At 40.7% G+C, this 17500-nt stretch overlaps 1 protein-coding gene across 4 annotated transcripts in view; it reads left to right on the plus strand.

Annotated features, from left to right (window-relative positions):
* The first annotated feature begins 705 nt into the window (after positions 1–705).
* The window catches only part of sh2d3a (SH2 domain containing 3A), a 22999-nt gene continuing 6204 nt past the window's right edge, over positions 706–17500 (plus strand). For 3 of the 4 annotated variants that reach the window (XM_079864344.1, XM_079864343.1, XM_079864345.1), the window contains exons 1-11: positions 3976–4324; positions 6393–6426; positions 6501–6617; positions 7116–7259; positions 7338–7615; positions 8437–8519; positions 8634–8884; positions 10233–10595; positions 10731–10846; positions 11121–11292; positions 11557–11668. In XM_079864344.1, coding sequence (XP_079720470.1) covers positions 6522–6617; positions 7116–7259; positions 7338–7615; positions 8437–8519; positions 8634–8884; positions 10233–10595; positions 10731–10846; positions 11121–11292; positions 11557–11668 — 1615 coding nt within the window. In that variant the 5' untranslated portion in view covers positions 3976–4324; positions 6393–6426; positions 6501–6521. Of the gene's footprint in view, positions 868–1710; positions 1836–2028; positions 2135–2592; positions 2780–3975; positions 4325–6392; positions 6427–6500; positions 6618–7115; positions 7260–7337; positions 7616–8436; positions 8520–8633; positions 8885–10232; positions 10596–10730; positions 10847–11120; positions 11293–11556; positions 11669–17500 lie in introns of those variants that run through there. The other variant, XM_079864342.1, reaches the window with a different exon arrangement.

The following is a 17500-nucleotide window of genomic DNA, read 5'->3' on the forward strand; positions in this document are numbered from 1 at the left end:
TTATTTTAACCATAAACACACTGCTTTGTAAATATTTTGATCGTTTAATGCACTTTCTTCTATAGCGGATCGCGAATCAGAAGTCTATTCACAGCAAATAACATTCGCGTTGCTAAATAAGGTGTAGAAACCATAGACTGTGGTATAAACATCATTCTGGGCCTCATTTGATCCGTTCCAGGTGCTACATGTGGTGTGTGAATGTCTAACTTGTCGCCATCTGCTGGTGTAATCATGTGATTGGGGCACTGACTGAACACAATGTTGCATTTGATTTCTGAGTAGTTTTTTTTTTTTTTTTTTTTAGTTTTTTTGCACGATAAAGATTTGAATCACGACTAAAAGATCCCCACTTAATTATAAGCACGCACCTTACGGATTCAATCCAAGAGATTTACAGTCATTCAGGTTTATTTTATTAGGTATGAATCAAACCACTAGCTTGGAATGACTAGAATCACGTTCGACCAGTTACAGAAATGCTAATTTCTCATGAAACCATCGGCCTGAGAGAGACAATCTGATATTAATCTGAGAATCACTGAATGTGTCTCAACCTGTGCAACCCGAAGCTTTAAACTTCACACGGAGATTCCTGCACTGTGATTGGCTGAGAGAGAGGACGCTGCTGCAGCAGCCAATCAGAACACAGCGCCTCGGGTTCCTCCAGAGAGAGAGAGAGAGAGAGAGAGAGAGAGAGAGAGAGAGAGAGAGAGAGAGAGAGAGAGAGAGAGAGAGAGAGAGAGAGAGAGTTTCGAATACAACAAACTGAGATTAAGACAATTAATGAGTAAACCATAAAGACAGAGAGACAACTGAAGAACGAATAAGAGAAAATAAGAGCAGAAGAGGAGTTTTGCCGCACGGGTAAGAATTCATTTTAATTTAATTCTGCTAAAAGTACATTTTGCTGCACTAGACGGACTGACATGAATTTGAAAACCCCAGAAGTTTTCAAAAGTTTGTCTTTAAACTCATAAACTCTTTTTATTCTTTTATTATTTAAAGAGCCCAGAAACCAAAATACTGATCTGAAGGATCTGTAATGAAACACAAGAGTTATGCTATTATTTAATCTAATGTATAAAGTCAAAATTATTACATGAAAAAGTTAAAATTATGATATGCTAATACTAAGTCATAATAATTATTTAAAAAGTCGAAATTATAAAATAAAAAGTTGATATTACGACATACCAACTCATAATTATGACATGTTAAGTCATAATTAAGAGATACAAAGATCAAAATTATGACATATATACGTGAGATTACTGAGATACTTAGATTAGGCTACATCTCATAAATGAATTTTTGGTATCACATAAATAAATGTTTATGTTATCTCACAATTTTAACTTGTTTGTCATCTCATAAATAGGACTTTTGATGTTATCTTATAAATGTTTTTTGTCATCTCAAAAATGATCTTTTATGTCATCCCATAAACATTATTTTCAATGTAATTATGACCTTTTTGTCATGTCCTAAATTTGACTTTTTATGTTATCTCCTAAATATGACTTTTTTTGTGATCTCATAAATGACTTTGTTATCTCATAATTAAAACTTTTTATGTCATCTCTTATGATTTTTTTTGTCATCTCATAAATATGACTTTTACTATCATCTAATAATTATGACTGTCATCTCATAAATATAAATGAGTTATTTAATGAATATGACTTTTATGTCAATAATGAGTTACAGAAGCCTGTTTGTGTTGTGGCCTGTGCTGTGTAGAGATGGACAACCGCTCGATCGCGCGCTGGCTGAGACAGATCGGACTCCCTCAGTACACCAGCGCTCTGGAGAAGCAGTACTACGGCCTCGAGGTACTCGAACACACACTCATATTCATATCACAGATTTCACACTGCATCTGGTTTCATTATTACACATGCAGAGTTATTTAGTAAGAGACTATGTGGGATATTTGTACTTTTAAAATCATTTGTCACAGAGCAGATCGCCAAACAACAATGAAACAGTGAAATGGTGTGTGTGTGTGTGTGTGTGTGTGTGCAGGGTCTCCTATCTGTAACAGAGGATGATCTCAGACTGATGGGAGTCGAAGATCCAGAACACAGAACAACCATCCTAATGCAACTACAGACACAACAGCCTGAGAAAGGTGAACACACACACACACACACACACACACACACACACACACACACACACACACACACACACAACAAACACACACACACACACACACACACACACACACACACACACACACACACACAGATCAGTAAAATCCCTGTTATTCTCAGACAAACGTTCCTCTAGTAATGTTAATACAATTTTCGTTCAAAGTTATTTGGTCTTTAATAATGTTCTTAAAACGTTGGTACAAAAACATTATTCATACATCGTTCATTTAGTTGGACGTTAATCTAACGTTTTTTAAATGTTCCTCCTTGTTTTAGAACGTTCAGAGAACATTCAAACGTAACATTCCAGTAATGTTCGAACAACGATACAATGTAATGTTCCTTTAACGTTCACATCACCAAGAACAAACATCTGCAAGCGTTCAGAGCACATGTGTGTTGCTGTAATGGTAGATATGGTGCTTCTCCGCAGAGAACATCTCCACCGGCACCATGAGCCGGAAAAACACTCTGGCGTCACCGATTGATCTGGTCAGATCCACGGACTTCTTCCGGCACAGCATCGTGCCGAGACTGCGTCGCCGTGACAACCGAGTCTCCGCCTCCTGCCTCCAGCTCCGCCCTGAAGACCACGCCCCCTCCAGCAAACTCAAGCTCAGGTAATCAACACACCTTCATCAACACACATTATTTATTTAACACTAAGCAAGCGCCAAATGTGACCCTGGATCACGTCTCCAGTCTCGAGTCGCACGGGTATATCTGTGGCAATAGCCAGCAATACACTGTATGGGTCAAAATTATCCATTTTTCTTTTATGCCGAAAATCATTAGGATATTAAGTAAAGATCATGTTCCATGAAGATATTTTGTAAATTTCCTACCGTAAATACACAAAACATTTATTTTTTTGTGAGTGAATGCAGCACAATATTTTTAGATATTTAGATTTAGATATTTTTCTCAATATTTAGATTTTTTTGCACTCTCAGATTCCAGATTTTCAATAACTCGGCCCAATATTGTCATATTATAAGCATCAATGCAAAGCTTATTTATTCAGCTTTCAGATTATGTATAAATCTCAATTTCCAAAAATTGACCCATGTGACTGGTTTTGTGGTCCAGGGTCTCAAATGGAAGTAATTTAGCTTTAATTAACTAACATATTAGTCAAACTACTCACAAATAGTCAAATCAAAATATAAAATCTTTTAAAGAAATGATCAGTATCTGTCACGCTTATTGAAAAAACTTTTACCTCAGTGAAAATGTTTAGCAAGTGTAAGCCAGAAGTGTTTTTTCTCTCTTCAAACATGAGTTTTGTGGTTTATGTCTATTATCTTGGGTCTGTGTACTCCTAAATGTTGAAGAAAGGCTTTTATGCTGAATTGTCAGTGAATTGTTTTGTTTACATTTTGCTGAAAATTCTTACATATTAAAAAAAACTGATAACACTTTACGATTCATTAGTTAACATTAGTTAACTACCTTAGTTGACATGAACTAAGAATGAACAATACTTCTACAGCATTTATTAATCTTAGTTAATGTTAATTACAACATTTACATTATTAAAATCAAAGGTTGTATTTGTTAACATTAGTTAATGCACTGTGAACTAACATGAACAAACAATGAACAGCTGGATTTATAATAAGCTGGATTATACACTCACACATTGAGAAATACTGCAGTAAAATGTGTGACAACATGCCCCGGTCTCATCTATGAAAGTACACTTACAACACAAGTGTCAGGATGTGTTCTCCTTCGCAACATGTCACGGCTCACACTGTGGAATCTTTCCCGTGAGCGCGCACACCGTGTGCTTGTGAACGCGGCGTCTTGCGCAATAACGCGCGCGTCTCTGGTTAAACTCAGCGAAACGGGGCGTCGTCGGATCAAGCTTACACAGGTTTCACTCTCTCTGCCCCCGGGGATCGAGCATGTCGGACGGGTTGCGGGTTTTAAGGGCCTCGGGCGCCGTCACACAGGTGAGTGCGCGCGGAATGCGAGGAATGCGCGAGAGATAGCGCGCGCGCGCGGGAGGAGCGGAGCGTGTGTGAACTCGTCAGCTGTGAGTGAGGGATTTACTGGAGGAGAAGAAGAAGAAGACGAAGAAGAAGAAGAAGAAGAACTCTCAGATCATGATCTCTCTCTCCATGAGAAACTCCACAATAGGAATAGTTTTTGTTTTCCAGGTAAGTTTCAGCTGGTGTTCCCGCACAGACTGTTAATGATTATCCTGGTGTTTGCGATGGGAAGGGCAGAGCTGATAGATATAGACCTTTGATATATACATGTAAAACAGAATTTGTTGCTCTCAGCTCGATTTTTAAATACTTTATTAAAGTAAGTTGTCATCGAAACCAGATGTTCTGGCGTGGGTTTGATGTGAACTCAAGTTTGACTTTGGAAAACATGAGATTTCACATAGATGATACTTTATAGGCTAAACTTTAATAACTTAATGTATACTTTAATATATTATTGTTATATATGTATTTTGATATAGTACTGAATGATTCAAGCAGGGGAATCATATTCATATGCAACAGTATTTATGGTTATCAAAACAACATTAGAGTATTTCCAAAAAAACATGGTAATACATTGTAGTACTTTTATTAGTGACATTTTATTTATATTTGTTGCTGTCATTAGGGCATAGAAAGTAGCACTGCGAAAATGTCTTATTTTCTAATCATTAAATATCTAAACATTCTTAAATAAAGATATGTTTACTGGAGAAGCTAAATGATTTGAGATAAAGTGTTGTGTTGTGAAAAACTGATCAAAATGAAGCGAGTTTATGCTGAAAACGAGAACAAATATCTGCCAATGTGCTCAGAAAAACTTCATTTAAAGGGAAAACAAGATTATTTTCCTGACACAACTGGCAGATACAGTATTTGTTTTCATTGTTTTAAGAATGAACTCAGAAAGCAAGACTTAATATCAGAAGTAAATTTATCTTCATTTCACAATTGTTTAGATATTTGTACTGGGAAATAACACAAAAAAGTGCATTAACACGAGTTTATAGCTTTAGTTTTAGTTTTGTTTTTTGGGAGTTTGACTGCACTGACCTTGAGCCCATAACATCCGTTTCCATGGCAACTGATCCCAGGACATTCCCTGATGTCCAGAGGACACAATGCAGCGGGTTTGGCCGTGAGATGGGAAGGAAACGCCATTAACATGTTATTTAAAAACACGTCTCTCCATGTCAGTGATCTGCAGTGCTTTACCTTGCTGTTCTCAGAGGTCTTTACTGTAACGGTGAAGTTATCAAACACTAAGAAGAGTTTATCGTAGTCAAATCAGCAGGAGGGTGTGGTGGACGGATACAGAGCATTGTGAGTGCATGTCCTAAAATGTATGTCTGTACATGTGTTTTTATGCGGTACAGACGTCAGCATTGGGTGTTCTGTGATGTTTTGAGCTAAAATCTTAACTAGTAGATATCACGATACTTTCTCAAGTTGATTAAATACAGAATAATAAGACAAATTTTGTATTACAAGTTCTGAAATGTTGTTTAATTATGCAAACGAGGCATTCATCAATCATCTAATCAAATATGCACTAATTTGCATACTTTTCCAGCACATTAATCTGAACATTGGATAAAGCCAGGTTAAAAATTCTTGTTTGATTTTGTTGACATAGTAGAGCTAAATGTTTTTACTGAGGGGATTTTGGGTTTCTCTCTTTATCACTCCATAATTCAGAAAATACTGTCATCAGACAGAAAAAAACGAATTTTCATCATGTTTTCAGGAATAAAGTGTTAAATATATATCAGGCGAATGATATATGAACAAACCCCTTGGTAAAAACCTTTAGAATATAGATGGGAATAAAACTGTAAATTTTGGTGTATGTAAGTGATGTTGAAGTGGAGATCAAACTCTTCAAAGATATGTATTGTAATTGAAATCTACAGACGCAAATAGATAAAATGCAATAAAAAAAAAAAACACTAAAATGTGTTTTTCGGATGTTTTATTTCCATTATTCTGAACGAAGGACATGTTAGGGAAGAAAAATACACCTCAAAAAAGACCAGTGCATGAAAAAACAAGGGTTTTGCCTGTAGACTAGACTAAAAAAGATTTTATTCAAGTCAGAAATATTGTGACTGAATGAACTTGACCAGATTCCAGTAAAGTGGATAAAAAGGTTGTATAAAAATGCATGAATGTAAAAAATGTAAATATTACAAATGAAAATACATTTTTTACTCTGTTGTGTTCTGTTTTGCAGCAGGAGGAAGAGTGTGTCGGCCTTCATCAGTCAGGTGAGCGTGTTGCACAGGTCTCGCCACACAGACTGGTTGTTCAGTGCTTCACTGTTATTGTGATGTTCCTGCAGGTGTTCTCAGGGCTGAAGGACATGGACTCTCTGAAGAAAGAGCTGGAGGAGGAGCTGAAACTCAGCACTGAAGACCTGAGGGGCCACGCCTGGTATCATGGACAGCTGCCGCGCGAGGTGTGTGTGTGTGTGTGTGTGTGTGTGTGTGTGTGTGCGCGATACCAGCCTTTACCCAAAACCACTCGCTCTCATGTAATACCAAACCTGCTGTACGTGGAAAACAACAGGAGGAATGTTTGTCCACAAAGCTCTTTTTCTAGGGATGCACCGATATGAAAATGATGGCCGATACCGATAATTCTTTATATTTGGAAGCATATAACCGATATATTGGGCGATAAATTTTAAACCAAAATTTTATATAATTTTAAATAACTAATTATTTTATAAATGTATTTGTTAGTCTTAATTATTTTTTAATAATTTAATTATGTATTTACCATAGATTTAAACCATTTTTTCTCTGTTCACAATACAATCTGCATAAATAAACCAAGTTTGTTGATATTGTGCAATGTTGTACTGTAAATTACTGGCACGCAGTCCAGCCAAACCTCACTATATGTTGACATCAGTGCATGTATTTGTTTAATAAGTGTGTTTGTGTGTGTGTAGGCTGCGGAGAAGCTGTTCTCTAGAGACGGAGAGTTTCTGGTGCGCGACTCCAGCTCCAGTCCCGGTGAATACGTCCTGAGCTGCATGTGGAAAAATCAGCCCATGCACTTCAAAATCATACGTGTGGTTCTGCGACCCAAACAGGTACAGTGTCAGTCTCAGCATCCGCCGTGTGAACGAGCGTTCAGAGACTGAGTCTGACATGTGTGTGTGTGTGTGTAGGGTTACACCAGAGAGCTGTTTCAGTTTGAGAACGATCAGTTCGATAACATACCAGCGTTAATTCGGTTTCACGTCGGCGGACGGCGTCCCATCTCGAATTCCACCGGTGCCATCATCTTTCAGCCAATCACGCGCACTCTGCCTCTACGCATCATCAGCGAGCGGCAGGCGGCGAGGTCATCAAGCTCCGCCCATCTGTCACGAGGTCAGAGCAAGAGGCGGAGCCTGAGTTCCTCTCAGAGAGACATGCTACAGGTCAACAGCAACAACCTGCTCAGGTACACACACGCTCGCTCACGCACACGCACACACACACACACACACACGGTGATAAAAAAAAAAAAAAACACAAAAAAAAACATCTGGATACCAACATTCAGAACAGTCATTCAAAACAGGAGATTGTAAGGTTTTGGACAGACATTGAGTTGAATTATGATTTTTGCAAGGAGGGAAACAAGAGCATTTATCATATCATTAACAAGAGCATTGTCCATTTATATTTTGATTGTATTTATGCAAATTTATTTGGTGTGATTTGGCATTTATTTATTTTTAAAAGATACAAACATTGAAATGCAACTCAAAGATGTTTAATTTTTCTATGATAATGATGCTAAATTCATATAAAAATTTACTTTAAAATTGTTTATCCACACATGTAAATGTTTGCTTTTACTCATTTTAAAACAGAAATAGGTAACTAACTTCATACTTTAACAGCATCAAAAATAAAGCAAAAGAAGTACTGTAAAGCCTTAAAGGGATAGTTCACCCAAAAATGAAAATTAGCCTATGATTTACTCACCCTCAAGCCATCCTAGGTGTCAATCAAAGTGCATCTATCCATCATAAAAGTGTATCAATCCATCAATACAGTGCTCCACAGGCTCTGGGGGTTAATAAAGGCCTCCTGAAGTGAAGCCATGCATTCGTTTAAGAAAAATATCCATATTTAAAACTTAATTGACTAAAATTTCCGGCAGACAGATTTGCAGAATGTTGCAGTAAAAGAGGAGCCGTGTCAGAATCAGACACTATACCTGTCTAGCACACTGTGCGTATAGTTAACGGTGTATTGTTTGTGTGTGAGTGTTAGGAGCGGCAGTCAGCCTGCTAATCTGGAGACAGTGGGGAGACCATTTCTACAGTCTGCACAATCTGACAGCAACCTCCGCACAGGTACACACACACACACACACACACACACACACACACACACACACACGATGAACATACTTAAAAACTGATCTGGGATCTGATTTCTACACTGATTGATTTGTCCATGTTCCTCAGGTGTTCCTCAGAGCAGCGCGTCACATGACTCTGGCCCCGCCCCCGTGTCCCCGGTGTTCCGCACAGGAAGTGAGCCTGTCCTCGGCCCAGCCACTTCCTGTCAGTCGAGTCTCGGTGGGTCTCCTCTGGTGGGCTCTGATGGACAGCTCCACTCCCGAGCACCTCCCAAACCCCTGCGCATCTCCATCGTGTTCCCCCCGGCCCAGAGCGACTCCGACCCCGCCGACCTCTACGGAGAGCTGGTGCCACAGGTCAGAGGTCATGAGCGCAGGACTGATAAATCAACACACTCCTGGCATAATTATATCAGTGAGGATAGGAAATATATCAGACGAGAGGAAAAATGATGTTTCTCTCACAAGAGAAAGTATTGCATTATCCTAATAAACTTTATATTTTTGCCAAATTTTTAGGTTTCAACAAGTATTGAAATATGACATTTTTTCCCATCACTGTATCACTAAAGGGGCTCCAGACAGTATTACAAAGACAAAAATGTCCGACTTTGTGATTTCCTACTTTTTTTCCAAATATTAGGGAATGGAAATGGCTAATTAGACAATAAGTGCTCCTCTGCCGCCATCTACTGGTTATAGTCTTTTTTGTTGATAAAAGTGTTTGTTTACCACAACATTTTAGTTTTTCTACATCTTTTAACTTTTAGTTTTAGGATAGAAAACATATGAGACGAGAGGAAAAACTACGTTTCTCTCGCAAAAGTATTGCATTATCCTTAGAAACTTTGCGTTCGCTCACTTTGCTCATATTTTTGCAAAGTTTCTTGGGGAAAAGTTTTGTGAAGGAATGCAAAGTTTTTAGGAGGCAACAAGTATTGAAATATTACATTTTTTTCCCATCACCGTGTCACTTAGTTTTCCATATATTAAGGAGTGGAAATGGCTAATTAGACAATAAGTGCTCCTCTGCCGCCATCTACTGGTTATAGTCTTTTTTTTTTTTTAAGAGAGAACGCAAAGTTTCTTTGTTACACGCAAAAGTTTTTTGGATGCAACAAGTATTGAAATATTACATTTTTCCCCATCACTATGTCACTTCAGAGGCTCCAGTATTACAAAGACCAAAATCTGCCTGTTTGCAAAAAAAGTTTTTCATAATTTAAATGAATAAATTTAGTTGACATCACAGAGACCTCATAAAGTGATAGTTCACCCAATAAATTATCGTCATCATTTATTTGTGTCATTCCAAATATGGATGACTTCCTTTCTTCTGTGGAAAATCGTTTCAGTGTTTTTGTCCGTATAATGGAAGTCAATGGGGTCCAACTGAGATTACCATCAGATTACAGAAATTCCAACTTGAGTTTCGTGTTAATCTCAATGTTTTTACGATAACATTAGACTCCATGTATGACACTAATGAACTGACCTTTGACCTCGCAGGTCTTTGGAACACAAACGAAGCCATTTTGAAAAACGTTTCAGTGTTTTTGTCCGTTTAATGAAAGTCAATGGGGTCCAACTGAGATTACCATCAGATTACAGAAATTCCAACTTGAGTTTCGTGTTAATCTCAATGTTTTTAAAATAACATTAGATTCAATGTATGACAGTAATGAACTGACCTTTGACCTCGCAGGTCCCGGTCACCATGTTGCCGAAAGGTCACGCGGCGCGGCTCCGCGCTCAGGAGAAGTGGACGAGTCGCGCGCGCCTCACAGAGACTAGCTTCGGGTTCCTGGAGGCGCAGAAGCTGGAGGAGCAGAAGCTGGAGGAGCAGCCACTCACACACACACACGGAGACGAGGACGAGCGCGACTGGTGTTTCCAGCGGCCGCAGACGGAGACCAGCTCCTGCTTTCGTCTGGAGGAGTTTCGCTCGCTTCTGCTGCCCGAGAACAACCGCCCGCTGGACCAGAGCGTCCTGATGAGGGTCAAAGAGCTGCTCACACACACCGACGCCAGAACCACCGCACTGCACATGCTCAGCATCAACTGCCAGGTACACACACACACGCGCACACACACACACGCACGCACACTGGGTTATTATCGCCAAACTAAATAAAGCATCATTTATAAATAATATTGAAGTGACCTGGTTGATGGGACACACTTTTTTTTAAATATGGCTCAGGTGGCGCGCGTCACAGGTGTGACACCGGAGCAGAAGAGCATCATGGGAGTTGACAGTGGACTGGAGCTCATCACACTGCCACACGGAGGCCAGCTCCGACGGGACCTGCTGGAGAGGTGTGTGTGTGTGTGTGTGTGTGTGTATGTGTGTGTGTGTCGTGGCCGCCGCTGTGCTGTGGTGTTTCTCAGTGTTGGGGAAAGTATTATTATTTTAAAGTACTTTATTATTTGAAAAAGTAACTCAGACATTTTGTTGCAAATTTTAAAAGTAACGCGTTACTTTACTAGTTGCTCGAGAAACTAATCTGATTACATAACTCAAGTTACTTGTAACGCGTTCCCGGACACTGGTGATGCGTGCTGATGTCATCACCCACTGTGTTCCCATCAGGCACCACTCTCTGGCTCTGGGTGTGGCGGTGGATCTGCTGGGCTGTACTGGGACGCTGGTTCAGCGAGCGACGGTGCTGAGCAGGATCATCACGCTGGCACAGGAGCTGCGAAACACCACGCGAGACCTGTACGCCTTCTCCGCTGTCATGAAGGCGCTCGAGCTGCCGCAGGTGTCCAGTTCATATTATACTGCTCGTTTTCAGAGAAATCTCTCAAGATGATGTTTTTGCTTAACTCAAGATGTCTTCACCTTACAAATGGTTGTCAAAAGCAAAAATGCTATGAAATCCACATCATATTTAATGAGAAAGTGACATGCTAGAGCAGGCACTATTTTAGGAATCAGTGCCCAAAATGAGTGAGAAACAAGTACTGTATTCAGCAGACATGATGCCTGTAAATGTGTTGTTATTAATATAAATGTTGTCCTTCAGGTGGTCAGGTTGGAGAATACGTGGCGAGCGCTGAGGCGTAATCACACCGACAGCGCCGTGACCTTCGAAAAGAGCCTGAAGCCCTTCATGAAGTCCCTGAATGAGGGCGAGGGTGAGTGTGTGTGTGTTTGTGAGTGTGAGTGAGTTTACAGCGAGTGTGTGTGAGTCTGAGTGAGTTTACAGTGAGTCTGAGTGTGTTTACAGTGAGTTAGAGTGTGTTTACAGCGAGTGTGTGCAAGTCTGAGTGAGTTGACAGCGAGTGTGTGTGAGTCTGAGTGAGTTTACAGTGAGTCTGAGTGTGTTTACAGTGAGTTAGAGTGTGTTTACAGCGAGTGTGTGCAAGTCTGAGTGAGTTGACAGTGAGTCTGAGTGAGTTGACAGTGAGTCGACAGTGAGTCTGAGTGAGTTGACAGCGAGTGTGTGCAAGTCTGAGTGAGTTGACAGTGAGTCTGAGTGAGTCTGAGTGAGTTTACAGTTAGTGTGTGTGAGTCTGAGTGAGTTTACAGCGAGTGTGTGTGAGTCTGAGTGAGTTTACAGTGGGTCTGAGTGAGTCTGAGCGAGTTTACAGCGAGTGTGTGTGAGTCTGAGTGAGTTTACAGTGAGTGTGTGTGAGTCTGAGTGAGTTTACAGCGAGTGTGTGTGAGTCTGAGTGAGTTTACAGTGAGTGTGTGTGAGTCTGAGTGAGTTTACAGTGGGTCTGAGTGAGTCTGAGCGAGTTTACAGCGAGTGTGTGTGAGTCTGAGTGAGTTTACAGTGAGTGTGTGTGAGTCTGAGTGAGTTTACAGTGAGTCTGAGTGAGTTTACAGTTAGTGTGTGTGAGTCTGAGTGAGTTTACAGCGAGGGTGTGTAAGTCTGAGTGAGTTTACAGTGGGTCTGAGTGAGTCTGAGCGAGTTTACAGCGAGTGTGTGTGAGTCTGAGTGAGTTTACAGTGAGTGTGTGTGTCTGAGTGAGTTTACAGCGAGTGTGTGTGAGTTTATAGCGAGTGAGTGAGTCTGAGTGAGTTTATAGCGAGTGAGTGAGTTTGAGTGAGTTTACAGTGAGTGTGTGTGAGTTTACAGCGAGTCTGAGTGAGTTTACAGCGAGTGTGTGTGAGTTTATAGCGAGTGAGTGAGTCTGAGTGAGTTTATAGCGAGTGTGTGTGAGTTTATAGCGAGTGAGTGAGTCTGAGTGAGTTTACAGTGAGTGTGTGTGAGTTTATAGCGAGTGAGTGAGTCTGAGTGAGTTTACAGTGAGTGTGTGTGAGTTTATAGCGAGTGAGTGAGTCTGAGTGAGTTTACAGCGAGTGTGTGTGAGTTTACAGCGAGTCTGAGTGAGTTTACAGCGAGTGTGTGTGAGTTTATAGCGAGTGAGTGAGTCTGAGTGAGTTTACAGCGAGTGTGTGTGAGTTTACAGTGAGTCTGAGTGAGTTTATAGCGAGTGTGTGTGAGTTTATAGCGAGTGAGTGAGTCTGAGTGAGTTTATAGTGAGTGTGTGTGAGTTTATAGCGAGTGAGTGAGTCTGAGTGAGTTTACAGCGAGTGTGTGTGAGTTTATAGCGAGTGAGTGAGTCTGAGTGAGTTTATAGCGAGTGTGTGTGAGTTTATAGCGAGTGAGTGAGTTTGAGTGAGTTTACAGTGAGTGTGTGTGAGTTTACAGCGAGTCTGAGTGAGTTTACAGCGAGTGTGTGTGAGTTTATAGCGAGTGAGTGAGTTTGAGTGAGTTTACAGTGAGTGTGTGTGAGTTTACAGCGAGTCTGAGTGAGTTTACAGCGAGTGTGTGTGAGTTTATAGCGAGTGAGTGAGTCTGAGTGAGTTTATAGCGAGTGTGTGTGAGTTTATAGCGAGTGAGTGAGTCTGAGTGAGTTTACAGTGAGTGTGTGTGAGTTTATAGCGAGTGAGTGAGTCTGAGTGAGTTTACAGTGAGTGTGTGTGAGTTTATAGCGAGTGAGTGAGTCTGAGTGAGTTTACAGCGAGTGTGTGTGAGTTTACAGCGAGTCTGAGTGAGTTTACAGCGAGTGTGTGTGAGTTTATAGCGAGTGAGTGAGTCTGAGTGAGTTTACAGTGAGTGTGTGTGAGTTTATAGCGAGTGAGTGAGTCTGAGTGAGTTTACAGTGAGTGTGTGTGAGTTTATAGCGAGTGAGTGAGTCTGAGTGAGTTTACAGCGAGTGTGTGTGAGTTTACAGTGAGTCTGAGTGAGTTTACAGCGAGTGTGTGTGAGTTTATAGCGAGTGAGTGAGTCTGAGTGAGTTTACAGTGAGTGTGTGTGAGTTTATAGCGAGTGAGTGAGTCTGAGTGAGTTTACAGTGAGTGTGTGTGAGTTTATAGCGAGTGTGTGTGAGTTTATAGCGAGTGAGTGAGTCTGAGTGAGTTTACAGCGAGTGTGTAAGTAGTAAGTAAGTAAGTAAGTAAGTTTTATTTATATAGCACCTTTCACAGGTATAAGGCCACAAAGTGCTTCACAACAAAAACATTTATATCATAAAATACACACAATAAAAGCATAGACAGAACATGATCATATCAACCCACAAGCAGCTAATTAAAAGCCTGAACAAATAGATGAGTCTTTAGTCTGCATTTGAAGGCATCAACAGAGTCAATAGAGCGCATAGAAGGTGGGAGGTCATTCCACAACCTAGAAGCAACAGCCTGAAAAGATCTGTCACCTCTCGTACGATAGCGAGTGCGCGGAACCATCAGCAGATTCTGATCCACAGACCTCAGAGCACGCACAGGGGTGTAGCGCTGAATCAGGTCACTAATATAAGAGGGTGCCTGACCATGCAAAGCTCTGAAAACTAAAACCAAAATTTTTAAATTTATCCTATAAGACACTGGTAGCCAATGAAGTTCTTTTAGGATAGGGGATATATGAGACCTCCTATTAGTACGTGTCAGAATTCTAGCTGCAGAGTTTTGTACTAATTGCAGTCGAGAGAGCTCCTTCTGGTTTAGGCATGAAAATAAACTATTACAATAGTCTAAACGCGAAGACACAAAGGCATGAATGATAAGCTCCAAATCATTTCGTGAAACCATATTTCTAAGTTTTGAGATTTTCCTTAATTGAAAGAAGCAGTTTCTCGTCAGCTGCTTGCAGTGCTGCACTAATGACATGTCTTTGTCCAGGATAACTCCCAAATTTCTAAGACTTGACTTAGCAGACTGGCCTAAATCACCCAAGCATTGTTTAATTCCAGGGATTTCATCCTCAGGGGCAATAACCAGTGTTTCTGTTTTGTCTGCATTAAGCTGCAGAGAGTTATCACTTAGCCATTTTTTAATTTCCACAAGACAAAGGAGCAAGGAGTTTAACTTCCAGATCTCTGATGGCTTAAAGCAGCAGTAAAGCTGGATATCATCAGCAAATAGGTGAAAAGAAACATCACTGAACCTTTGTATGATCTTTCCCAAAGGGATCAAATACAACAAAAATAAAACAGGGCCCAGAACAGAGCCTTGAGGCACTCCACAAAGCAAATCCGCAGACTCAGACCTTATTTGGTTAACTGTAACACTGAAGCTACGCCCCGATAAATATGAGGAGAACCACTGTAGAACTGACCCTGACAGCCCTACTTGATCCCTCAATCTTTTCAGCAAAACCTGGTGGTCGACAGTGTCAAAGGCTGAGGACAGATCCAAAAGAACTAGAACAGTGTGTTTTCCAGAATCAGCAGACATCATAATGTCATTTGACACTTTCAGTAAAGCCGTTTCGGTAGAGTGTTGTTTACGAAATCCGGACTGAAATGGCTCATGGATGTTACTTTTGTCCAGGAAAAATGTCAACTATTCGCAGACTACCTTCTCAATGATCTTGGATAAAAGCGGGAGCTTAGAAATAGGCCTAAAACTTTTAAAATCCGACGGGTCCAAACCTGCCTTTTTTAGAAGTGGCTCCACTATAGCATGCTTAAAAGCATCTGGAAAAACACCAGTAGACAGCGAGAGGTTAACCATTTTGGTTACACAAGGGCCAATTTCCTCAAACACCTTTTGGAAAAGCCTAAACGGAATGACGTCCAATGAACAGGAAGATGGCTTCATCCTGGTCACCAATTCAGAAATATCAGCAATCGTCACAGTCCTAAAAGTGGACCACATGCTGGAGACTGGTTCAAAGACATCAGCGGTACCCCACGAATGGGACGGGATTTTATCTTTAATCATTTTGATTTTGTTGGTGAAAAATCCCAAAAAGGCGTTGCTGTCAGCTTCACAAAAAACAGGGATAACTGGGGCAGCAGGACAAACAAGTGTATTAATCGTGTCAAACAGCACTTTAGGATTTTTTTTATTTAATGTTACTAGTTGACGGATATAGTCAGATCTGGCTTTTTCAACCGTCACATTATAGGACAACACAAGATCCCTGAGATAAAGCCTGTGCACCTCAAGGCTAGTGGATTTCCACAGGCGTTCAGTCTTTCGACACAGTCTCTTAAGATTTAAAATCTCTTCATTAATCCAAGGCCACGTTTTTTTCTGAGCAGACAAGTTTGATTTAACTGGGGCCACCTGATCCAGAATTTTTACACAGTGATTGTTTAAACAGTGAACGAAATCATCCACATCAAGGCAGTCCATAACTAGAGTAGAATCAAACAAATCAGAAAATGTATCTGCAGTATTTGCAGTGATAACACGTCTCTGAGACCTAACTGCTAAAGGCTTTGGGTCAGAACTGAAGTGAAGATCAAACAGAACAATACTATGATCACTCATATACACATCATTTACAGATACGTTTAATATATCTAGGCCAAGTGTGAAAACTAAGTCTAAAATATGGCCTTTTTGGTGAGTAGGCTCAGAAACATGCTGCTTGAAATGAAAAGTTTCAGTCAATGTTAAAAATTCCATTGCGGGGCAAGATGAGCTGTCATCAACATGAAGGTTAAAGTCCCCAAGGATTAAGACAGATTCCAACTTAATTATAGAGGACAAAAAGTCACTAAAATCCTTAAGAAAGACATCATCACTCGCTATAAACTCACACACACTCACTGTAAACTCACTCAGACTCACTCACTCGCTATAAACTCACACACACTCACTGTAAACTCACTCAGACTCACTCACTCGCTATAAACTCACACACACTCGCTATAAACTCACTCAGACTCACTGTGTGTGAGTTTACAGCGAGTGTGTGTGAGTTTATAGCGAGTGAGTGAGTCTGAGTGAGTTTACAGCGAGTCTGAGTGAGTTTACAGCGAGTGTGTGTGAGTTTATAGCGAGTGAGTGAGTCTGAGTGAGTTTACAGTGAGTGTGTGTGAGTTTATAGCGAGTGAGAGTCTGAGTGAGTTTACAGTGAGTGTGAGTGAGTTTACAGCGTGTGTGTGAGTTTATAGCGAGTGTGTGTGAGTTTATAGCGAGTGAGTGAGTCTGAGTGAGTTTATAGCGAGTGTGTGTGAGTTTATAGCGAGTGAGTGAGTCTGAGTGAGTTTACAGTGAGTGTGTGTGAGTTTATAGCGAGTGAGTGAGTCTGAGTGAGTTTACAGTGAGTGTGTGTGAGTTTATAGCGAGTGAGAGTCTGAGTGAGTTTACAGTGAGTGTGAGTGAGTTTACAGCGTGTGTGTGAGTTTATAGCGAGTGTGTGTGAGTTTATAGCGAGTGAGTGAGTCTGAGTGAGTTTACAGCGAGTGTGTGTGAGTCTGAGTGAGTTTACAGTGAGTGTGTGTAAGTCTGAGTGAGTTTACAGCGAGTGAGTGAGTCTGAGTGAGTTTACAGCGAGTTAGAGTGTGTTTACAGTGAGTGTGTGCGAGACTGAGTGAGTTTACAGTGTGTGAGTGAGTTTACAGCGAGTGTGTGTGAGTCTGAGTGAGTTTACAGTGAGTTAGAGTGTGTTTACAGCGAGTCTGAGTGAGTTTATAGCGAGTGTGTGTGAGTCTGAGTGAGTCTGAGTGAGTTTACAGTGAGTGTGTGTGAGTCTGAGTGAGTTTACAGTGAGTGTGTGTGAG

This window comes from Squalius cephalus, assembly GCF_949319135.1.
Source record: "Squalius cephalus genome assembly, chromosome: 2".
Classification (NCBI taxonomy): Eukaryota; Metazoa; Chordata; class Actinopteri; order Cypriniformes; family Leuciscidae; genus Squalius; species Squalius cephalus.